Here is a 24,474-nt window from a genome sequence, read left to right as displayed (position 1 = left end):
GAGAAAAATTCTCAGGGATCTTGCACTCTTTGTTTTAACAACAGGCACAATGGTGGTTTGACACTTCAGCAGCTGTTTTATAATTGCTGTTCTGTGTTGTTTTAAACACAAAAATAATAGATTATTTGTAATAGCATAAAGTTATATATTTTTGGGCCACTTCAGGAGTTAAAATTATTTTTACAGGTATCACGTATCTATGTCTCTAAACTTTTTATCTTTTATGACTTAGTATCATGTAAGAATGAAGAATATATCTGAGATTCAAAATACTGTAACAAAAAAACTTAATAGTTAACCTTTAGAAATTGGAACTTATTTCTTGTGAAGGAGATGCCTTGAAAGAAAAATGAAAACTTTCAAATGATGAGATTCTCTTAAAACGAACTGATTACTTAGGTTAACAAGTTGGAAGGTGTGAAAGTCACATGGTTTCTAATTGCAGTACTTTGCAAAGCAAAGTGGTGAATATTTAGAACCCTTGAAGGTGGAGCTCAAAGAATTATTGTGGTGAGCTCTGTGGAGGCTGTCAAGTGGTTTGAAAGTTTATGTTTCTGATTAATTTTTTTTCATCCCCTTGTTAACAGTCAGTGACAGGTTTTATACAACTCCACTGCAAAACACGGGTGGCCTAACAAATAAGTTTTACAATACTGTATAAGACATAACTAAAACTATTAGATACATGAAAGAGTTGGAGCAAACACTGATCTGGTAAGGAAAGTCTCCAAAACAAGTACTGGAAGTGTAGGTGCTCAAGCACAAAGAACAATGGTGATTTTATTTTGTTTTTACTTGGTGGTCTGGACAATATAATAAAATGCAACAGCTGAGAGGTTCTGGTGACTGCCAAGAGTTAACGGGACTGTATTTGGAAAAATCTCTCCCTAATGAGGAAATAACAGTGCCTCATAGCAAGAAAAAAGAGCATTGTTGTAACTACTACAACTGGTGGCAAACAAAGAATCAGTTATTTGCCCGAAGCATTATGGCACATCAGCAAGAACCAAGAGTGGGCGTCTTTGAGGAGCTGATAGTCAAAGCCTCAATTAGTAAGGACTTTACCCACATAGATAATGATTGCTATTAATATTAACTGGTACTGTAATGTATTTTGAAAATTACATGTTAACTAATCCTTAGAGCTATTTTGTAAGGCCTGCAGGTAAAGGAGCATTTGGGTCTGAAAGTGACATACTTTGCTTTGCTCATTTGTCTGAAATGATGCACAACACCAGCAGCAATGAATCCTGTTTGTCATGTTAGGTGCTCTATCACCCATGTTTGGACTGTTTGGTACTATTGTTAAAATACAGTAAAAAGTACTCCACAAAATTCTTAAAGCTACGGGGAGGAGTTAACCTCAGCTACCAGGATACCTTTATTTTTTTCCTACTGGTTTCTGCAAGTTGATGTACATCATGTGTCTTAAGGGTATGCAGCACTTGGACATAAATAGTTGAACATGGAGGGGCTTTTACTGTAAATAAACTATAACCGTACAAAGCGTGGTACAGAACTTTGAACTTCTAATACAATTTTTACAACTGTTGTGCTGGTGCATTTTTTCTTTGTACTTTTCACTCAGTTCCGGTTTTCTTAGAAATGCTTATTCTAATACAGTATTTGCATGACAAGCTTGTGTTTAACAGTGGGAAAATGTTAACTGCAGGATGCTTTCTAATACTGTTTTGCAAATCTTGTGTTATTTTATCACACTTTGCATGTATTTATTTTTCTTTCTTTCCCCCCACCCCGTTTTTCTTTAAAGCCTGGAAGCTTTGAGGCGCTTCAACAGAAAATATAGTTACTTTTTAACCAGTTGAAATGTTAATGTTGGTACTGTTTCTGTTAGCGGTGGCTCCCAGATCTTTGCATTGTTTGGAAATACATTGTTACTTCCAACCACCAGACCTGTTGTATTAGTGAAATCCCGGTTAGACCTAGTAGCGGCTCAGTTTTCTGAGGATGATGTTGTGAATTATCTTATTACTCCGCCTCGCTGCCAGTGCATTGCGATAAACCTTGCAGCTTGGCGCCTGCGGGAAATCCATGAAATCAAAGCGAATAACTAATGGCCAGAGCAGTCCAAGTGCTTTATGTGCCGTGCAGGGGTGGCGGCAGCGTGCCGTGCCCTGCCCCGCCGGCTTCCCGGGAGCCAGGCTGCTTCTGCGGGGGAAGCCCGGCGGTTCGCGTTGGTAGAACAACGCGAGTAATTCCTGGCAAAAAAAAAGGCGGTATCTCAGCATTTGTGCAGCTGGCCGAGACACAAATATTTGCCCTTATTCGCTGGGGGGAAGGGCGGGTTTTCCGACCGCTTCCTAGGGGCGACAGGAGCGCCCTGATGGCACGGGCACGGCGCGGCGGGACCTCTGCGGGGCTTCATCGCCTCAGCAGCCAGGACACTTCCCTGATGTTTCCCAGCGACGCTGCTGCGTGCCCAGAAAGCCGTTTGATTCCCGGCTACCTTGATGATACCGGCCTTCTTAACGGCAGCGATCGGTCCTGCTCTCTCCGGAGGGTCGGATACATCCCGGGGCCGCCCTCCCCGCCAGGCTGGCCGGGCCCGCTGCGGGGCTGCGCGGAGCCGCCGAGGACCGGAGCGCTGCCCGGGCGGCCCGAGGGGAGCGGCGCATGGAGCGCTCCGAGGGCGGGCTCGGCCGCCGTCCCGGCCTATCACAGCCAAGGGAAGGGGGGGCACCGCCAATCGGGGCCCGGCTCGCCCCTCGCCGCCTCGCGATTGGCCGAAGTGTGGAGGGTGGTGCCTCGAGGGCGGGCCGGGCGCTCGGGAGCCAACGGGGAGGGAGCGTGGGGGCGTGGCCTTGTGAGTGCTGCGCGCCTGCCCCAGTGAGCGCCGGGGCCGGGCGGGGCCGCGCGTGCCAATGGGGCGGCGGGGGGGGTGGGAGCGCCGCGCCGGGACGTCGAGGTGCCGGAGGGGAGAGGCGGTGTCGGGATAAAGCCGGCGGGGGATGCCGGTGGCGCGCGTCGCTCGCTGGGTCCCACCGGGGTCGCTCTGAAGTGTGGGGGGGATCGCAGCCGCGTTGAAGTAGGCGGCGGCGCCCGGGGCTGCGGCAGCTTCCACCGGCGGGAGAGGTGAGGCGGCGGCGCAGCCGGGATCCGGTCGTGGCTGATCGGAGGGAGGAGGGGCGCCTTGCCCCGACGGGAACGGAGCCCGCGGGTTGTGCTGTGCGGCCCCTGGCTCTGGCCGGGCCCCGGTCCTCGCCGCTTTGTTTACGGTGGGGCGGGGAGGGGAGGGACGGGAGGGAGGGCAGCGTGTGGCCGGGCGGCCCTGCCCGCCGTCGCCGCGGGGGCATGAGTAGGGCGGAGGCGGAGCAGGGGTCGGCGGTGCTGCGTGCACCCGGCCGCCCCCACCTGAGCTCCGGACCTCCTGCCCTGGGGAGACGGAGCCTGCCCCGATCCCCTCCGCGGCCCGCGCTCTGTCTCCTTCCGCCCCTTCCTCCCCGGCCGCGGCCCCACCCGTGCGTGCCCAGCTTCTCAGCCGGCGGCCCCCGGAGCCTCGGCTAGGAGCGGCGCTCGCACGGCCCCGTGGGCCGAGCGTAAAGCGGCGGCCGCCGCCGGGCTGCTCCCGCCCCGCACCCGTCCGGCCGGCTCCGGCCGCCCCCGGCCAGCGGGGCCGCGCAGCCGCCGGGCAGCCCCCGCCGCGGGGGATGGCGGGGCTGGGAGCGGGCCAGGACGGCCGGGAATGGCGGGACGGAACGGGGAGGGTGGCACGGAGCCGGGCTTTGTTCCCGGCCCCGCCCCGCTTGGGGGTGCCCGGGGGCTCCGGCGGAGAAACGCGCGTCCCGGCTCCTGGTGCGGAGGGCGGCGCGGGCGAGCAGCGACGCCCCCGGCCGCCCGTGCCGCCCTCGGCGCAGCTGGCCCGCTCCCCCGCCTTCGGGGGAAACTTGGGAGACTTGAGCGGCAAACTAGGAGACGTGTGTGCGCTCAGTGTGCAGCGCCTCGCTGATGGAGTCGCTCTGAGGTGCTTTTAAGACCAAGTTTGGCTTCCGCTGTTTTTACAGCCTCAGATGAGCGTGCTTGTATAGCTGTAAGTATTGTAGGGGCTTAATTAGTTTCCCCCTCTTCATTTGCATGTGTGTGTTTGTAGCATTTTGGTAATGTGATAATTTTTGTTACTCAGTGGGCAGTTCAGTTTGTGTCTTGACCAGAAATCACTGCCTGACGATCAGGGTAGCTCTAGCTAAAACATCCTAAGGATCAGAAGGAAAACATAAAAAAAAATCCCTGAAAACCCAACAAACCTCAAATATTTTGGTGGTCACTCATACTGAGGGAGTTGCAAAAGCAATTCGCTAATATGATCTTGAGGAATAGTAAGGCAATTTGGAGACAAGGCAGCAAGAGTGTAACCTGGACTTCCTTCAGAATTACAAATCTCAAATGGACATTAGAAAAGAAATATACTAAACCAGAAAAATTAATTCTTTACTCCTTTGTGCACTGTGTATCTCCGTGCTGCACACTTCATGGAGTATATGGAGTACTACGAGAAAGGTGATTTGCTGCTTGAGGTTTGGGCAAAGAGTGAAATTAACTGTAGTTTCTTAAGAAGTATTTCCTCACCGTGTCATTTCCTCCGTAGGCTGTTTCAGTCGCTTTGCTTCTGTGTTGCTACTGTTGTGCTGAGGATATGTGCTAAATATTTCAGAATCTTTGTGGAAGATCACACACCAAGTGCTGTAAAACCACTCTGATTCTTATCTTGTGACACTATCTCAGGAAGGAAACAAACCACTCTGTAAAAATTGTGTTGCAGGTTTAGTAAGTCACGTATTTAAAGATGAGAACAAACTTTTTCAGTGTCAAAAGCTTCTTTTATCTGTGGTTGGTAGAGGTCCTTAGTGGTACTTGATGGTAGTTGTTTCCCGTAGACAACCAACTTCCCTGGGCAAATTGCTGCTGTGAATGACTCCTTATTTATATTCCAAAATTGATCTGGGTAAAGTCTGTGCTGACTTTCTGGAAGTGGTTTCCTTGGAGCAGAGTGGTGGTATGTTGCTTTGGGATGTTTAGAACATTGTTGATGAGCTTCATTTAAAACGAAAAGTTGTTTAATTCTTCTATGAGGTTAGTTAAGGTAAAGTTGGAAAACTCAGCTAATTCTATTTCTGTTTGACTGGCCTAAGTGAACCAAAGCAAGGTGATAGCTGGTTTTCATGTAATAGCATAATACTTTTAAGAGGGGAAGTTTTAGGTTGTAGAGGCTAAGGCAAAAAGTAGAACTGTTAATTTTTCGTGCTACTGTATTAACGCATTGCAGAGTCATCCTGCTAGCTGAAGAGTGGTCCTCATATGTTTATTTCACTGTGAATGCTTGTCTTTCTAATTTGGGGTAATAAAATTAATTGGTATGCTGAAAGTTTGTGCTAATACAGTTGAGATCATGCTGTCTGTATTTGCTTTTTCTAAGAACTTAAGAAGATTATAATTCCCTTCAGTGGCTATGCATCAAGGAAAACAACTTGGAAAACAGCGTGTTTTGCATCAGGCAGGAGTTGCCTATTTTATATCTAGCTGTGTATTTAAGGGAGTTTTGTCTTCCTCATCTTGCCAGGTGAAGACTACTTCGTTATTGCATGAAGGACCAAAGGACATGTTCAGATTTTTTGTCTGAGCTCCTTAAGACATGTGAAGGCAAACTTTTTGCTTCAGTGGACTTGCATAATGCAGAACATGGGTGCATAATGTGCTCTTTCTAGCTTAGAGTACCATGAGTTTTTAGCAGTTTTTGTCTACATTTAAGCCTTAGTTTGAAAGAAACTATAGGTATTGTGCACATAATGTCAGAGGAAGCAGCTATATGCACATGTGGGCTGTGTGAGTTACTGTGAGAAAAATGAGGATAATATTTCAGGGTTTGTGACCCTGTACGTGTGGTTACTGGCCAGCCTTACCAGTAGAAAATGTGATGTAGCTTATCCTCAGTGGGGGAGCAGCTGGCCTAGCACATGGCCTGGCTGTGGTTTGCTGCTTTCTGCAGCTTCTGTGTGCTTGCACCCAAACAACTTTCAGCCTTTACAACTCTTGTATCTGTAATAATCCTCCCAGGAATCACAGTGGGCTGGAGAAGTGTTGCAATGTTAGAAGGTTTCAGAATTCAGCATTATTCTTGTCTGGTCTTGCTCTAAATCCTGATGAACTCCAGTAATAGATGCTAGCCAGACTGACTCAGCTAGGGTTGCTTCTGCCTTTCTATATTCAACTGAAAGAGCAGTTCTCTCTGGTATTTAGCTTGCTTATCCTCAGTGCTCGACAGTTAATTGTCTGAGTATCTGTGTACTGCCATATAGCTCTGTCTCTTCTAAGATTTCTGTTGTCCTCCCTTTCCTTCCTTCCCCTCCCCCAAATCTATTATAATCCTAATTCCCTCTGACATGAGCACCTCCCAGGAAGAATGACTGAATACAGTCTCAAACAGCAAGTGTCCAATACCATCACTGGAAGATATCAAAAAGGAAAAAAAAACCAAAAACCATCAGTGTTTGCTCTGGACGTGGCTTCAGTTTTGAGTGATTTTTGTATTTATCCCTAGTTTTTCCTAGTGATTTATGATTGCATGCAAAAATAGAAGAGGAGCAAGTATTAAAAACAAAACCAAACCAAACTTCTAAAGTTGAGTTTGAGGTTCTCTGAAATGTCTTTGTATTTGATCTGGGCAAGGACCTGGTGTCCTGACGCCATTGCTGTAAACTTTGGGGTTTTATTGGTTTGTTCTTTACATGGGTATTCTTGCCCTTGTCACCAGAAGCAGCCTGAATTGTTTTTTGTGGTTAGTGACAATAGTCAAAGCTGAGCTGCATGGAATTTGCACAGACCTCGTTACAGAAGGACCTTCCTTCCATCATTCCAGCTGCTGCTTTGGCAGCTGTCCATACAGGTGTAAGAGAACTTTACTTTTCAAGAGCTGGTGCTGGCTGAGCCTGAAATAGCTACCGAGAAGAGTGTCTAGCAGTTGGCTTGGGACTATTGACATGCCACTGGAGTGGTGCAGGTGGTCCTTTGGAATTAGCATGGTGACCTATTTTCTTCTTATTCCCTGTATTCCAGAAAATGGGAGAAGACTCTTGGCTTGGACCTTTTTTTCCCTCTCTTCTCAGATTTTTTAAAGTGAAGTTACATGAGATGGTCATGATAATAAAACCAGCTTTGTGTGCTTTGTCAGCTAACTGTTGGAAGCCTGCTTCAAAACTAAGTAACTGATACTTGGGGAATATTTGCAATTGTATGTTAAAGCAGTTTGTCAGTGGCAGTTGCCAGCGTTATTTTTCATCTTAGGTAGCAATTTTTTCTTTTTAATGTTTGTTTCCCCTTATCTTGAGTGTTTCTAGAGAGTAATAGTATAATTTTTCTAAACCAGATAAACCAGACTCTCTCTTGTTCAGGTGATATTTCTTGTTTACCTCATCATACTAAAATGCTGTAATTGCCTTCTTCATATATTAATTAGTCTTTTTAACATGCATTGGCCAGACTTCTATAAAGTGTTCCAGGGAAGGTTCCAGTGGGACTTTATAAAGGTTCTTTGATACTCTGGTGAGTGTATTTTGCTGGTAAACGTTAGGGATCCTGTTTTCTTTCCACAGTCCTCTCAAGGTTTCTCTCTGTCTTCATAAACTGCAGCTTATAACAAAAATATTACTGCTCAAGTATGTTACATTAAGGGGGCAAGAGAATCTGTAGGTTAAATGCAGCTTTAGTGAGTATCACTTTTGCCCACAGTCCTTGGGCCTACTATAGTTTGGGCCCCAGTGAGCGTGGTGTTAGTTATACTGGTGCAGAGAGTACTCAAGGAGCTCGAAGATGCCTCAGCAGTGTGCCAGTAAGCAAGGGAGAGGAGCACAAAATCAAATGGTGTGTGCTAAAAAGATCCTTGTGGGGTTATGGCAAGACCTGCCTTGCCATATGCAATCCCATTTGCCTAGCCTTTCACAGACTTCCTGCTGTTGAACTTTCACTGCTGGCTTTTTGTAGTAGTCTCAAGGACAATAATTGTGTAGGTTTTACCAGCCCTATGCAGTTAAGTTTGTTTGTTTAGAGTAACTGAATATAATGTTGGATATGTTTATAAAATAAGAGCTGGAGAGAGCATAAAAACTAGGAATAGAGATAGTTTTGTTGTACTTGATCCTGAAGATAAGGCTCTAGTAATTCAATGTGGGAGACTTAAAAGAGATTAAAGTTTTTTAAAAGTGAAGGAATATCTTTAACATAAGGCTTGGGAATGATCTGATAAAATGAGACCTCAGGAATTTGCATTTGAAGTTGATATCGCAAAGAGTGACTTTCTTTCTCTGTTGGTGTTGTCCAGTTTTGCGAAAAATAGAAGCATCTTCTTTTGTAAATGCCATGCCCTAAGGAGGACTTGGAACTAAGAGTAGACCTGGACAAAGGCTGATTCTCTTTAAAGGCATTAACATGGGAGGTAGCTGAGGTGTTCCTAGTAATTTTTATCTGTCTTTCATGAGAACAGTCCTAATCATCACCACTTCTGCTCTTGTGCTAAATCGGAAAGAACTGCTGGGGTTGTGCCCATTGGCAGCTGGACATACTGACATTGACAGAATTTTCATGCTTTTTAATTGAACTAATCTAATCTGCCAGTAGTGCTGATTATGTTTAAAAAAATTGCTGTTAGCAAAAATACTAAGATTTCTACCTCTGTAGACATCATCCAAAACCAATGTCATCCAAAAAATTGAAGAATTACTGCCCTGTGCACTGCGGCTGCTGACTGGCCTGTTTCCTCTCTGGGATAGGGTGATAGGTAGTCACTGGTCCCACGATGGATGTTGGTGTGACTCAGGGGGCTCCTGGATACCCCACATCAGCCCATAAAGAGAAATGAGTTGCAAATGAGTCCTCTTCTTCTTTGCAGGAGTAACAGTATGTGTAGGTCTCCCTGACATCTTTACTAGGATATGGCAAACCTGGTACTCTGTTTCTTAACACAGAAATCATGGAGATCTTGCTCCATTCCCTCTGTTTCTTCAGCTGTGAGCCTACCACTGCCACCCTGTTTGAAATTACTTTGGTGGTAGGTGTTGCATATAAAATTGGGGATCGGAGCTGTCTTTTCAGATGGAGTTGATACATGTGTTTGTGTGTATATTTATATGTATTTACAGGCACCTACCTGCAGAATTGATAGGTGAATATCAATTCACCTGGGGCGGGTGAGAATGGTGGATAGTAAGTGTGGGAACAGCAAGCTGGGTAAACAGAAGTACAAAAGAAATAGAACAAGCTTTTGGTGCAGGAAACTGAGAGTTTTTACCTACACATTTCTTTAACACTTTTGTATAATTTTGGGCCTTTCTGTATTAGGGGGAAAATGAACCTTATTTCAAAGCATTTATGAACACTTCTTTTCCTCTAAGTCATGATCAGGCTATGATATTATAGTCTGTAATTCAAAAATCTGTAAATAAGCCATCAGGCACAGATTGTACTTGTATTTTTGTGGTGCTGAGATAAATTGTGTGCAACTGATTTGATCCAGTTTGAAACCCAACCTTGTATCTCCTGGGAGAGTATCTCAAGAAGGTATAGCATAGTCTATTCTGTGTTATGTCTTAGTGTGAGTTGTTGTTCTCTTGTCTTGCCTTTTTAAATTAAGAATAAACAGTTCCATTTTCAAGTATGTCCTAGTCTCCATAATTTGAAAGTAGCTTTTATTGCATGTTCCCATCAAACCATATCTAGTATGTAAAACTCTTACATACAACTTAGGTAGTTTAAGGGCATAAAATCTTTGACTGTAGCTCAGTGATACAAATGTTCCAAGTTTAAGAACTGACACATGTTAGGGACACAAGACATTCTGAACTTTGCAGGTGGCTGTTTGAAAACTACTATGTGATTATTGTGGGAAGACTAGAATGTAGTAGAGAGAGAGAGAAATCACTAGGGCTTTCTTAACGTTTTGTGCCTAGAAACAAGAAGGATAATTCAGCTTCTTTAATGTTGTTATGCTGGAGAATGCAGACTGGCCTCATTTAAACTTTTTTTTCAAGTGAAAAAGCAAGTTCATATCTCACCCTGTGTAAATATAGACTCTATGAACCCTACAGTTTAAGAAAAAAGAATAGGTTGAATGGTCTGCAGGTACAACAAAGTCCCCATTCTGATCATTGCAGTTCAAAAGCAGTTAGCACTACTGCTTTTTGTGCAGTATTTGTATTCTATTTCCAGAGGCCAGAGATAATTGCACTAGGTTGGGATATAGCAACTGAAATGTTTTTCTGCAACTGCTTGAGTAGCTAAGAAATCTGCTAACTGATGTTATACTTGCTATATTGTACATTATTGATGTTCTACTTCATTGTTGTCTGGTCAGCATATTGGTGTTTTATGTGTAGGACCTTAGTTTAACCTCTATTGAAGATGCTTTGAGGGGAGGAAGTGGGGAAGGCAGCTGCCTGCTTTGTTCGAGGGAGTAGAGTGGTGAGGTGTTTCTTGGTGTGGGTGGAGCAGTGGGGAGGTGTTATTTATTTAATTCATCTAGACCTTGGTACTGAATGTGCATAAAGTTCATGTTGGTTCCTCCTAATTTTATGTCATAACTAACAAAAAATGCCACATTTTTCTTTGTATAGATACAGTAACAAAACTGGTCAGTGTTTTATAGTTTTTGGCACTTTTTAAAAAAAGAGAATGTGTTTTGAGCCTTAACAGTCAGTTAAGGGGAGAAATGTTCCACATAAGATGTTAATTTTTTCATCATTCCTTAATTTCAAGTTCTTGAACCCTGATAGATGGTGATCTCCAAAAGCTGATTGAATAAAATCGGATTGTTGTCTTTGGTTTGAGATACTTTCAAAAATAGGAAATTGCCAAAAGCAGTTTGAAGGTGTGATATAAGGTCCTGTTCTTTGGATCTAATTTATTTAGTTTCAGGCTCATTTTTAGTTTAGCTGTGCTTGCAATTTATTTTGTAAAAAGGGAAAAAAGTTCAGTTTCTAAAGCCACTTAGCATTTTTTTGCAGTTCTCTGTTGTTGCTTTAGTGGTGGTGCAGAGGTCAGAGTTTAAAGCTTCTGGCCTACACTGCACACTCATTGAAGTTTTCACTTTTCCTGTGGCTTTGTTAATATAGACGCTTTGTTAATATAGAAGATGGTTAGCTGTGGTGTTCAGATGAATGCAAACACTCCAGACACTGTTGTGCTTTACTGTTGAGGGCAGCAGTGCATCTGAGGAGATGATGATGGTTGTTGCTCTTGATAAGGGTCTGCTGTTTTCCCTTCCAAGCACACAAGAAGTAAGAAGACACAGGTGATGATAAATTCTAGGGAACATAAGATTAGGCAAGCTGGGGTCTTACTCATTTCTTCTCTTGGAAATACTATACAGACTTAGTTTTAGCTGTTCTCCTGGTGGAAGCAACATTTCTTTAAGTTAGTTTGAACATCTGAATTGCTTACAGCTTCTCATGCTAAGAGGAAGGAACTGTAATTTCTTGGTCCTCAGCAGATCACTTGCAGATTGAACACTTGCAGAGAAGGTATTTCTCTGCTGCAGTTTCTTGAAAAGCAGCAGAGAAATACTTTCTCTCAGATTGCTAGTCCAAATTAATGGTGTAATAGAAGATAGTTAAGGTCACTTTTTGGGGGCCCGAAATATTTGGTTCTGTACTACAGCTGAGGAAACACTCCTCTAAATCAACAGTCAGAAAATAGCGGGGGTAAAGGAGCAATCAGACCTTGGAAAGGTGTAACTGCATCACTGGTTTCTGAAGGCAGTGGGTTCCTTGTCTTGTGGCACTAGTAAAGGCAGTTTTTCTAAAGAGAATAATCTGAGAAACTGAAAAGGTCTTAGGCCTAGATGGAAATATCCATTCTACTGTGGTAAAAACACAGTCTGAGTTTTGGCATACTCCTAATACTTTGAAATGAGACTCCAAAAGAGAAAAAGTTGTGGTAGAGAGTCAAAGAACAGACAGCGTTTGTGGCCCTGGCCCAGTGGAGAAGATTTGGGATTCACTTACTTAGTCCCTTTTCATGCTAACTAAGGAAAAGAGAATTCAAATAACCCATTTTAAGTTTCAGTTATCATGGTCAGATTATTACACATTTAGTACCAAGCCCTCAAATTTATCTTGCAAATCTTTCTTCACTACAAACAGGAGCATTTTCAATTGAACTATCAGTTTGTAAATGGAGAGCTATTTGTAATTCTTGGAAGAAGAAAGTGTTGAACCAGTAAAACATGTGTAGTTCTCAGGTGCAGGTGGTTGGCTGTATTCCAAAGATTTGTTATGACTGAGATAGGCAGTCTTTTCTTCTTGTCCCATGAATCCTTTTAGGTGATCTCGATATGCCTTATGAGTGTTATCTCATTTCCATATCAGTTATGTAAAAGCTGAACCTACATTAATTTTGTACCGATGATCTATGCATCTTCCAGTTGCAATATTTGTATTCAGTGAAGTTCTCCCTGCCCAAGCCCCCGAAGGCTTGGTTTTTGCATTAGTGACCCTGTGTCTCTCCAGTTTATGACTTTTGTGGTTTCTCACTCAAATGATTAATTGATCCTCAGTTAATTGTTCAGCAGCCACCCAGCCTCGCTGGTTGTGTGGATTGTGGAGTGGAAAAAGGTGTTTTTCAGTAAGGAGATGGTTGGTGAAATTGGGTGAATATTGCATGACTACTGTGTTCTTGACAGCATTTAGTAACACTCAGTTCATCATGTACCATTTTTAGTTTGTGGTGTTGATTATTGTTATACACTGTTAATATACTTAAAACTTTTACAGGAAGCAAAAGAATGAAGTTGTTACTAAAAATCTTCTGTTGATACACAGTGTGCTGAGCATCAGTAAGGAAATGGAATAGATTTGAATAAAAGGAGCCTAGGAAACGTCATTCTCCCTTTTTATTCTTATGACATCCAGTTTTATGAAGTAATTAGCTTAAAAGTGGCTTCTGTCATATTCAGGTGCTCTCCAGCTCTTCTTTTTGCTATTTCTGATGTCAGTCACCAGTATCACTTACTTGGGAGGACAGCAAGCCATAAGCTCAGTATAGTGTAGTGGTACATGCTGTTGCTGAGGAAAAGGTTGGGAGAACAGGTGAACTGGTCAGCCACTGGAAATCTTTCAGCCTTCTGGTATCATTTTCCCATGCTGTAGAGGAAAAAAAGTGTAATTGGTCTGTAACAGGGAAGTCTGGTATATAGTCAATATGTTGTATCTAGTTATAGTTAGCAATGTTAACTATAGTTAACATTTATAGTTAAAAATGTTGTTTTCATACCTCCTGTAGGAGGGATGGTGTAAGTTGACAAAGAGGACCAGAGCTCATCAGGGGTGATGTGTTATCTTGGGAGTGCTTGTGACAGCAGGTTAGCTCTAGAAAAGGCTGAAGTTATGGGTCAGCCACAGGTTTGGGTGACCATAGTGCCACTGTGTAAATGTTTGCCCTTAAATTTCAAGCTTCTTGTTGTAATTTTTCAGATGATGTCATAAAAACTGACATAGTTCATCTCTGCCTTTATTCTACCTGTGTAAAAGCAAACAGTGTATTGAAGCCTGGTTAGGGTTTGTAATGTGGAAAGACCACTTCTAGCAGATGGGCTAAAACTTTTAATATTTCATTTTGTCTTTTGAAGTATTGTCTTATTAAATTTTTTGGGCCAGTAATTGTGAAGCAGGCTCTAATTTAGTGTGTTGTGTGTAGCTTCTTGAATGAAGTTGCTGATACTTGGATTTCCAGCAACATTAGTATTAATCCCCATCCCTGAAGTTTTTGGAAGTGATCTGCTGTACCCCCTCTCCTGCACTTAGCAAAGTGTGCTGAATTGGAGCATGTTAATTGCTGCTCAAAAGTTAAAGTTGAGTTCTGTCTTGCACAGTAGCCAACATTATAGCAGCTACTCTGTGAATGTAATACAACAGCTTGAAAATAATGCTCTGTGAACACCTCTCCTTCCAAAAAAAAAAGTTTATGTAATTAGAAGTTACATGGGCTGTTACTTGATCAGATTTGAAGTTGGCAGAATTTTTATTTGTGTTTTCCAATTCAGGTTGTTAGAGGAGTTCTGAATTCTTTTAGATATGAAAACTTAGAGGTAGTGTTAGTTTTCTTTGTACTATTTTTTGACCCTTATGATAGCAAACCTCTTGTATTTTCAACTTTGTTATGTTTCTTTTTTTCATGTTCTGCTTCTTAACTTTTCATAAATCTTCCATAGGGGTGAACCCCAAACACTGAAACTACACCTGTGTGATACCTTTGACTTCAAATCTAATAAATATAGTTACATTTTAACTTGTCAGCTGCCATTAGGAAACGAAGCCAAATGAACCAGCAATATGCTGTAGCTACTGCAAGCTTCACTGGCATCTGTTGGAGACTTTTGACCTTTTTGCTACCTTTACTGATACTTTATTTTCCCTGTAGTCTGAGTTAATCTGATCAGATTGTTTCTGTAGAATACCTCAGGTTGTATTCAAATCTAGCTGTAGTTGTTCTTGAAGTTCTGGGCAGCAGCTACAATATAAAATTAATTATTGCTCAGCGTGTGCAAAAAAACTTGAGTACATTGCATGGTTTTCATGGGCTTCCCAGTCTCTGGCCTTTTTCCAAACAGTCTGCTAGCTGAATTGACAGTGCCTTCCTAAAGCTTGGACAGTCGAGTCAGTTTTCAGCTTAACTTTATTTCCTTCCTTAAGCAGCTGGGCTGTTGGGTGGTGGTGTGGTGGGAGGGGGAGATTGAATCTGGTGTGGTAAAGAAGGAAGATTTGTGTGTATTTCTATGTGTTTGCTCTGAAGGCAGTAAGCAGGGAAGCCTCTAATGAGAATGGATTATGTACCTATGAATGTATGTTTTGCTTGAGGTGGTGAGCTAAAATGTCAGCATATGCCAGGGTGGTTTCTGTCTGGGTATTCTGTCAATTTTGGGGAGGGTAATAATGCGTGGGTTTGATTGTGTTCAAGTGCTGTTCCCAGTGATTGTATTTGGGCAGGAGTTAAAGGACAGCTGACTGAGTCTTTCAAACTGGGGTGAATGTAAGGTTTGGCATGAACTGAAAGAAATTATTGCTTACCTTTAATAAAAAAAAGGAGCAAAAAGTAGAGAAAAAAAGGAAATTGTTCAGTTTATTGATGTAGGTGGGATGAAAAGTGATTGTTTTCTGCACAGCAGAAATATATGTTAACTTATCCTAAGTGTCTGAAGAGGTTAAAGTGATGTGTATTTGATGCACTGCACTGTCAAATGCACAGACTATGGAAAACAGTTGACGTTTTTATTGAAGTGCTGCAAAATTTAACAGGTAAAATTCACAGTCAGAATTTTGTCTGTCTTTAAATGCTTCCCTTTGTACCTGGTCAAGTCTTTGAAACACTTGACTTCCTTTTCCACGGAATTATGTAATGTATCCCCAATGTATATATAAACCTCGGGTTGCCTCCTGTTTGCAAAAGTTTATCTAATTTTCTTGCTTGTCTCACAGTCCCACTTTTAAGCTCTCTTACATGTTAAAATCTTCAGGATGTAGCTTTTTACTTTTAGATTGCACTTATATGGGTCTCTCTTTTTGTATTTTTGGAAACACTAATTAAGAAGTGGAACAAATTGTACATAAAAGAATTGATGATGATTGAATAGTTCACACATACTTAAAGGAAACTACTGGATTTGTGCTGCATCAGAGCACTGAAAATCATGTTGGATGTACAGGGTTTTTTACAATTTTTTCTGGAAAATTTTCAAGCTATGGGATTTTAAAATTCCTGGAATTTTTCAAGCTACGAATTTTAAAAAGAAGAAAAAAAAACTTCCCCATATAAACTAGATGTTCCGGAGTGGTGGACTGCTGCTGCATGATGAGACTTGAGTTGTTAAAAGCAGTTGAAAGTGCTTGATCTGCCTTCAGGGTAAATTTAAAAATACTAAAGTGCTTTCTTTTACTGTAGTTTGGCACTATAGAAGAACAAAAAGAAACTGCTGCCTAGGCAAGTTGTGGCAAGTATGTCAGCTGCATACAAACTTCTATTGTGAAGGAATCTGCAGAAGTTCTCAAGGCTTTGTTAGGAAGACCCAGCTCTGAAGTATTGTTTTGTTTCTTTTTCTGACCACATCCGCCTGCTAACTGAGCAGATGAAAAAAACCCACCAAAAATCAGAAAATAAATTAATAAAAGGACTAATATGAAAAAATTGATTCAGAATTGCTTGCATTTTAGAATGGTTAGATATGATTAATAAAAATATGATTGTAACTAAAGTGCAATTAAAACCTTTCATAAGGAATGGATGCATGCAGAATATGCTGAGCGTGGGAAACCAGATGTTATTTTGGTGTCAGTTTTAATTTTTCTCTTTCATGGGGAAAAAATAATTAAAAATAATTAGCTTCTGAGCAGAACAGCAATTTTGAAGACGAATGTAACAAATAGATTTTTCTAGGTTTTAACTTTTAAATTATAAATTTAGAATTCTAAAGCTTTGGGAAATTGTTGACATCTCTGTTAAATGTCTAAGGTTTGATTTTTTTTTTCTCATTTCTTTTTCAGAGTTCTGTATTTCATTTGTCTGTACTGTGTTTGGAGATCTTTCTCCAATTTTTGGCTACATACCAGCCGATTCAAAGCTGTTTACATCTTTGTCTACTCTTACATCTCGAAGCACAACGTTGGACTCGTGGGGAAGATGTCTTGATGGATCCAACCTAAGTGTGATAGCTCTCGTCAGTGGTTAACAATGGCTTCTAAGTGGTAAGGTCTTTCTCACGGTAGTGTCATAAATAGATTTTCATCTATCTCTTTCTGTTTTGCTTGTCTGTGTTGTACTGTTAACACACCTTGAGCTGCTACTTCAGATATCAGTTGTCTGACTAGATGTCTGTCTGTACTGTGTTAATCAACAAGAACGTTTGTTTTAATACAGTGTAGTGACTGATCATGGCCAAAAGTGAGTATCTAAAGGAAGAGGTCAGGAACAGGGCAAATAGCCTCCCTGTCATCTGTGTCTTAGGGGCTTCCGAAGCCAGATGTGGTTTCTGTGCATTTAGTAATTCTGGAATTGTCTTGAATTAGTATTTCTTTTCTGTAATTTCTGTATGTCCAACAGTTCTCTCAAGTTTTCTTTCTCGAGCGTCGGTGCTCCGTGCAGGTGGGAGCTGGTGGGAGCGGAGCCCTCCCCTCCCGCCTGTGGGTGCGCGGGCGGGCGCCTGCGCGCTGCCCCCCGGTGGGTGCAGCCGGTACTGCAGCCCATTGGCGGGAGCAGTCATGGAGCCGTGGAACGCCTTGGGTTGGAAGGGACCTCTAGTTCCTTAGTCAGAGTTCTCTTTCCTAAGTCAGTGCCATGTACAGATGCTCTTTTCTTTGCTGCTTTGCATGTAAGGATTTTACCAGTATGGAATAGATAAGCATTGATGCCAAGTACAGGGCAACTATTGTCACTAAAGTACTTCTGAGCTGAAATGAGTATGGATAGACCCAACACCTAAACTGTCCTACAAAAATAATATCACACACTGCTTTTCTCTAGTCAAGTGGTAGAACTGATAGACCATGCTTTCTTTTGGCCTTTGAGAGCAGAGGGTACATTTGTGTGACAGGATGAAAATATTGAAGTGCTGTTTTTGATATGCCATTTGCTATATGGACTTTTGTATTCAAGAAAATTTTATTATTTCTATATTTTATAGTATTTTGTAGAATGTAATAGAATATTTTATGTTTTATTATTAACTAATTGTCAGTAATTAGAACATATGTTATATAATATTTACTCATAGCTCTCACTTTCCTTTATTTTTTGTTGTTCTATATATTCTGTGCAGAAGTGTACTAAAAAATAGAATTTGGATGCATGATAAGATCTGCCTTTGTAACATCTCCAGTATATCATGTACCCATGTTTGCTTCTGTTACTTTTTTCATTTCCAGTGATGTAACATGCTGACCTCCTTAACCATAATTATTTTTGTACTGAAGTATTCTTTCTCTCAAAGTATAATAAATTTGTTGCTGTAGAAGTTTACTTTAAACACCATATCTTGCTATTGCTCAAGGACAGGAGGTACATCTTTGAACATTAGAGTAGGAACTCCAAATCAATCTTTTAAATGAAGCAGAACAATGGAGGCAGAGGGTTTGAGAACATTAGTATAATTTTTTACTGTAAGTTTTTCTTCTGACTATGCTTATCCTGCTTGGGACAACTTTAGTTTTATCTAATTTTAAAAGTTTTTAGTGCTTATGTATGTTTCTACATTTCTATGTGTGTATATAGAAAATGTGCTGCAATTACAAACTTAAGACGTTCAGTTTGAATTGTGTAGTTTTTCTTTATTGGGAACAGGGCTGTCCAGTACTGATCTAGTTTTTGGAATACTTCTCAGTAATTATTGTGCTTTTTATACTTGCTGTGAGATGTTTAAAACAAATATTCCTAGGACTGGGTCCACAGCTTTTGTATCTGTTGTCTTCTGTATGAAAAGCCTACTGTGTTTTGTACAGGCAATAAATGTTTGGGGTTCTTTTTGTTTTTCACTTTAGTGAGAAGTGGTCTTTCAGGGTCTATTTTCCTGTTGGAGAAGAGAGAGTTTCATGCAAGTGCTTTCCTTTAAAAATATGTCTGATAAGGAAAAATAATATAGATGGAAAAATGTGCCAGTTGCCATTCTTCTTCGGTATTGCTAATTTGCCTGCAATCAGTTTCCTGATCCACCTTGTTGCTCAGGGTTTTGTCCAGTCAGGTCTTGAAAAGCTCACATGACTTCTCTGCAAAATTGTCTGGAGCACCAGTTATGCTGAGAAACCTATTTCTGTAAAAGCAATTCCTGAACAGTATTCAAAATAATCGATGTGCCTGTTAATACTTTACAAGCATTTTTGCAAGTGTAGCACCTAAGTTTGGTTAATTTCTTTTCCAGCATAATTAGTAGAGGATCATCATGAGGAGAAAAAGTGTAGTGTTTTTTTTAATGTATTTTATTTAAAAACAAATGTTTCTTATTCTTCCTTTTCTTATTTCTTTTCCTTAAATAATAATTTAGGATTAAAGGAGTACTTATTACTCACTGGATACTCTGGTCAACAGTTTCATTAGTTCGGTCAATATAAATTCCAAAGTGGATATTGGAAAAATAAACAGGAAATTTAAGTTCTTTTTTCATCACAGAGTTTCTATTATGATATAACTCAGTGGGCCTCACTGACTTTTAATAAGGCTTTTTGTGGGCTTTCCCCCTTGCCTCCTGCTTCATTTGGACATTTGTTCTCACTCTGATGCCTGACTAGAGAGGATGTTTCTGCTGAAGAGCTTTGTAGACCATACCTAATTGTAGTGACAAATGACTTGCAGAATGCCTCACACTCCATGCCTCATGTTGTTCAAGCAATGTGGGACATCTGAGGTGCATCTACCAAACAAACCCCAGCAGATGGAAATCTAATAGGGACACAGAAGAGCTGCTTAATCTGTGAAATGGGAAAGTGTCTGTCAGATTAGAGGGGGAAAAAACCTGTTCAACCTTACTTAGGACTTACTTTTCCTAGGATTCTGTGGACTCTGTGTTTTGTTTTTGTTTGTTTGGGTTTCCTTTTTAGGCAGCCTTCAACATTCATAAATTTTTGTTTTCAAGATTTTGTAAAGCTTTTTTTAAAAATTATTTTCTGGCATAAAGAACAGCTATGTATCTTGATAATGAACAATAAATTTTAGTGTGATTGATTTTTTTTTTCTTTTGACCACATTTTTTAAAATGTAATCTCCTTGTGTATTGAGCATAATATACAAGGCCCAACCTTTAGGTGTTTATTAGCACCTAATATTAAATACATTTGGCCTTTAAAGGGGCTACACCTGTGGTGGATTTCTTTTAGCAGTCTCATTATGCATCAGCAGAAATATTGTGGAGAAGAACTCTGTATGCTAAGTAATTTTGCTCTTGCTTAAAATTGCACTATTACAGCCCTTTTAAAATATGTATATATACATACATATATACAGCTATTTGTAACCATATATATCTTCAACCCTCATTTTTAATGCTTTTTTTTGGTCAGGCAGCTGTTATATATTGGTTGTGGAGATGCTGCTGTTCTCCATTTGCAGCCAGCAACTGTTTGCTTGAAAGCAATTCATTTGGAGAGGTGCCTAATTTAAAAGTGGCAGTAACTTCTACCTTAAGGTGTAGGGTAACTGCACAAGTTACAGTAAAGACTCCATATTGCAGTCTGAATCTGTGATATATAATGGAATGCAAATCAGAAATCTTTAAGGAACTGGAAAATGCTTATTCCTTGGTTAGCAGCTAATGAAAACACTGTATGTCTTTAAACAAAACAAGTATGTCAAAGATAAGAAAAATGATTTTTTTTCAGAGGTTTGGTAAAGCACAAGTGATGCAGCTACTTCTGATATCTCCTAGGTAGCTGCAGAGCTTTCCAGTGGAAATTCTGAGTTGCCCTCCCTTGTGCCCCTGCTCATCAGGGCTTTATACATCTTGCCTCACTTGGCCCAGGGCCATTTCCATCTACAGTGAACCACTGGTCATTAAGTTCTTGTTCTACTATGGTTAGTTCCTCCTAAGTAATGCTCTGGCTCAGAATTGCATAATGAAGTGCAGCAAGCCTCACTTCTGATGCAGAACTGTTCTTCAATTTGAGCCACTCCTTAAAGAATATAATGATTCAGTCTAAGACATACAGCAGAGGTAAAGAAGGAATAATGGGGTTGTGTGAGGAAAGGAGCCTTCTCCCTTTCAGGTGTACTTAGCTCCTATTCTTAAATTTAACCACATTTCATTGGCTCTTCTGTGTGAGTGATGAAAGGTAATCCTAGCATAGACAAAATGACAGTTCTTACACTCTTTAACATTTCCTTAATGAGGAAGTAATTTAATTCCAGTTTGTGAAAATTTTTGGAAAAGAATCCTTCTGTTTCACTATTACAATTACTAGTCTTTTATTATTAAAAGTCACAAGTGAAGAAAGCACTCAGGTGTTCTTTAATCTTTCTGTTCTCATCAGATGACTGGAGCATCACTTCTTTAAATAAAGGAATTCTTCCCTTCCTTGGTGATCATGTTCAGCCAGGTCCTTAAGTTTCAGTTCCCTCTCTTTCCTCTTCAAAAGCAGGTGTTTTTTTCCTTCCTGCTTCTGACAGGAACAGACTTAACCTCTCCTTCAGGTAGGTAATACAACAATTCTCTTCCATAATAGGGATAGTTCCATAAATCTTTTACAATACATGCTAATCTTGCATATGTTTCTTCTGCCATTAGAAATTAGAATAATCCTTTTAATCTTATGATATGTGTGAATAAAAAGTATGCCACCACTCTTAGTATGTCTGTTCCATGGATCCACCTTAAGGTGTGGTACTTGGGTAGAACTACTGATATGTGGAAGTGCCTTTTGAGCTTTGCTGTTGCCCCCAGCTGGCTGTCAGAATGCCTGAGCAGCAGAGCTGGAGTGTAGGAACAGTAAGTTCACCTTGATTGCTGTCTTTTAAGCAAAGTCTGTTCACTGTCCTTCTGAAGTTGCAAAGTCAGTGTGCTGTGTATTGCTTCTGGGTTTTTTATTTTATTTTTTTGGTCATCTTGTTTACCGCTCTTCAATTTGATAAGCTGTACTGTGATAATATGGCTATATTTAGCAAATAAATCTGCATGGTTGTGCATAAGTACATAAATGTTCCGTATAGAGTAGAAATTGATGTTTTCTCTTGGGTGGCCTCAACAATCTTTTGTGTGTAGTTCCTTCATCTTTGTGTGTTTGTTTACTTAGCAACTTTGATATACTGAGAATTAGTTATTCTAGCAGTGCATTTAATGACTGTGTTTAGTTATTTACTAATAATCAAAAATTGTTTGGTTTCAAACTTAAAGAGTTTTTTTCTCCTCTTCTTCCTAGAAACAAATTTGAACTTTTCGTACCTTAGTTGGACCCCTGTTTCATCCAAGTATGTTGTATTTTTCCAAACAGGAAATTAGATTTCATCTGACAATGAAAGTTAGAATTTCCTCTCCTGTGCTCAAAGCCCTGAAACCAAAACCTCACCAAACCTAAAGGATAGCCATTCTCTTTCCTTTATAGAAATTGTAAAAGTGCAAATTCTCTGCCTCTTTTCTTGTTTTATGTTAAGCATTAATGACATTTTGTAAATATTTATGTATTTAAAGCTACGGTACTGTGGTGTCCACAGGCCCATGTGGAATTCTACTGGGAGCATTCTCTGCAGTATCTGCTGTTTTGGTTGTTGCTACTGATTTTTTTTCCTCCTCCTTGAGACAGGAACCCAGATGTTTCCATTCACAGTCCAGCCCATTGGCTGAGACAACACCAAAAGGAAACCTATTAAATGCATGTACTGATACATATGTTATATCCATACAATGTATATAGAGTTTCAGAGTTTTAGTATTATGGTGTGTATAACAGAGCCTAAATTAGCAGAGACTTGAGCATGTCAATTCACATGAATGGACTGGTGAATGCAGCCACCCAGGTAGGTTGGGTTTTCTTTCAAGTAGATTGAATATGAGTTTCCACTTTCTATTTTGCCATGTAGATTAAACTTTCTGTGGCCATGTTTCAAGAACCCAGTTAATTTTGGAAGAGAAGAACTAAAATAGATGGGATGGGTGTAAACCAAGACAGAACCTGTATTTAATGTAGTCATTGAGAGCTTTTTCATTGCTATTGCAAACGGAGCTTAACCTATAAACTCACTAAGCATGTTTGTTTTAAAACATTTTTCCAAGTAATAGAAGCGATGGAGAAAAGTCACAGTGAAAAAAAGGATAATGATAGTTCCCCAAGGTCAATGTGTGCCTTGTATGAAATTTTAAGCAATGAACTACAATTAGGTTAGGCTTGGTAAGGGAAGCAAGATAAGTGTGATATATGCAGTTTTGGGATTGGAATGGTGGTTATTTTGAACAGTGGAATATAGATTGCCATGCTGTTTGACTTTTATGCTTTCAACATGATTTTAAAAGTTGGCCATTCAGATGTGAGGAAATTCTTCTACAGATGTGTACTTTTGTGTAGTGCTAGAGAAACTCTTTAACAGAGACTATGACAATGGCTGTGAAAATCAACTAAATAGCCCAAATTTTTGTTTAAGAAATACATGTTGACTCACTGTTCTTGAGTAATTCTGGAAATACATGTGTGCTTGGTCTCTGGTTATTACTTACTGTCTCTTCTGGCTGCTCTATGTATTAACAATTGGCAACTCTTATTTTTCTGTAAAGCACTCAAAAAGCTTCAGGTAAAAGTTTTCAGGTCTCAATTCCTTAGAGATCCAATTTTACAGCAATATTACCATTTTTGTTCTGGTAACAAACCTTTGATTTTAAAATGTTGCTTATTTTAATGTCTTTTATATAGAGATATCAACATCAAGATTGTCATCGTTCACTTTGATTATTTTATAAGAAAAAAGGTCTGGCCACTTCTATTGTTATGGGATTGTGTAATAATGTGTTCTCTTGCTGTTTCTACTTGTGTGGAAATGGGTATGGTTCAGATTATGCTACATAGTTTGGAAGATCTTGTGCAATATATCAGTACTTGGAACAAGCAAGAGGTTAGCAACAGGAAGCCTGACTGAGGATTGTAGGAGCTGTGGGGTAGACAATACCTTGCTCTTCTCAGGAACTCCTAATGAGTTCAGGAAAGCATTGTATTCTTGCATGTGACCTCAAGATAAGAACAGTTATTTAATACATAAATGGTAAGAATTTGGGGGCTTTTCTGTTCAACAGACTAATACAGTATTCAGTCAGTGAACGTAACAGTTTTATGTTCAACTGCTGATGGATATATTTTGACAGATGTTTGTATTCTTTTTTCATTCTCATGCTAGACAATCAAAGCTAAACTCTGAAACCTCCCCCTCAAATCATTCCCGGAAATTCAAAACCTTCTGAAGAAAAAGCCCCACAACTTGCTTCGAAAGGATCTCCAGCCCCATTTAAAGCAAATAAATACAGCCTAAGTGACTGAAAGAAAAGTGAAACTTTACGAGAAACTGCCTGTTGTTTGTTTCTTTCATTTCTCAGGAAATAGCTAGGTGTGTCTAAGAAAAGTGATAATTGAAACAATTTACATTTTAACATTAAAAAAAGAGTAAACCAAAACTATAGAAAGGTTAAATGGCTTAATTTAAAAGTATTTTGCATGCCAAATAATATCTGTAAGTTTGCACTGATATAGAGAGTGTATTGCAAAATTGTACATTGATTTGTCCCTGGTTGGGTTTTTTCTGTGAAATAACATTAGTTGAACAGAACCAAGGAAACCATTAATGCCAAGTAGCTTAGGAATTAACTGTAAGGTTAAGTGTAACTTATATGAGGGATGGCCTCTTAAATATATTTTTAAAGTTTGAAATAGACATGGCAAGTTGGTTCTTTTAAATATATTAGGTCCTTACAAGTGGTTAGTGCAAACTGCCAAAAGATGAGAGGACACCACAACATGACAGATACAC

At 40.4% G+C, this 24,474-nt stretch overlaps 2 protein-coding genes across 2 annotated transcripts in view; one reads left to right on the top strand and one right to left on the bottom strand.

Moving 5' to 3' along the window:
* Positions 1 to 2,097: 2,097 nt before the first annotated feature.
* LOC115903211 (basic proline-rich protein-like) lies at positions 2,098 to 6,702 on the bottom strand. The gene is made up of 3 exons (XM_030947499.1): positions 6,622 to 6,702; positions 2,281 to 3,985; positions 2,098 to 2,219 (listed from the first exon to the last, which is right to left on the bottom strand). The coding sequence occupies exons 1-3, from the start codon at positions 6,700 to 6,702 to the stop codon at positions 2,098 to 2,100; spliced, it is 1,908 nt and encodes a 635-aa protein (XP_030803359.1).
* Positions 2,915 to 24,474, top strand: part of FRYL (FRY like transcription coactivator) — a 161,872-nt gene continuing 140,312 nt past the window's right edge. The window contains exons 1-2 of the mRNA XM_030947153.1: positions 2,915 to 3,093; positions 16,536 to 16,736. The gene's annotated coding sequence lies outside the window, so the exon portion shown is untranslated. The remainder of the gene's footprint in view (positions 3,094 to 16,535; positions 16,737 to 24,474) is intronic.

This window comes from Camarhynchus parvulus, chromosome 4 (genome assembly GCF_901933205.1).
Source record: "Camarhynchus parvulus chromosome 4, STF_HiC, whole genome shotgun sequence".
NCBI lineage: Eukaryota > Metazoa > Chordata > Aves > Passeriformes > Thraupidae > Camarhynchus > Camarhynchus parvulus.
The sequence above is the reverse complement of the archived record's forward strand: the minus strand, read 5'-3'. Positions and strand labels throughout refer to the sequence as shown.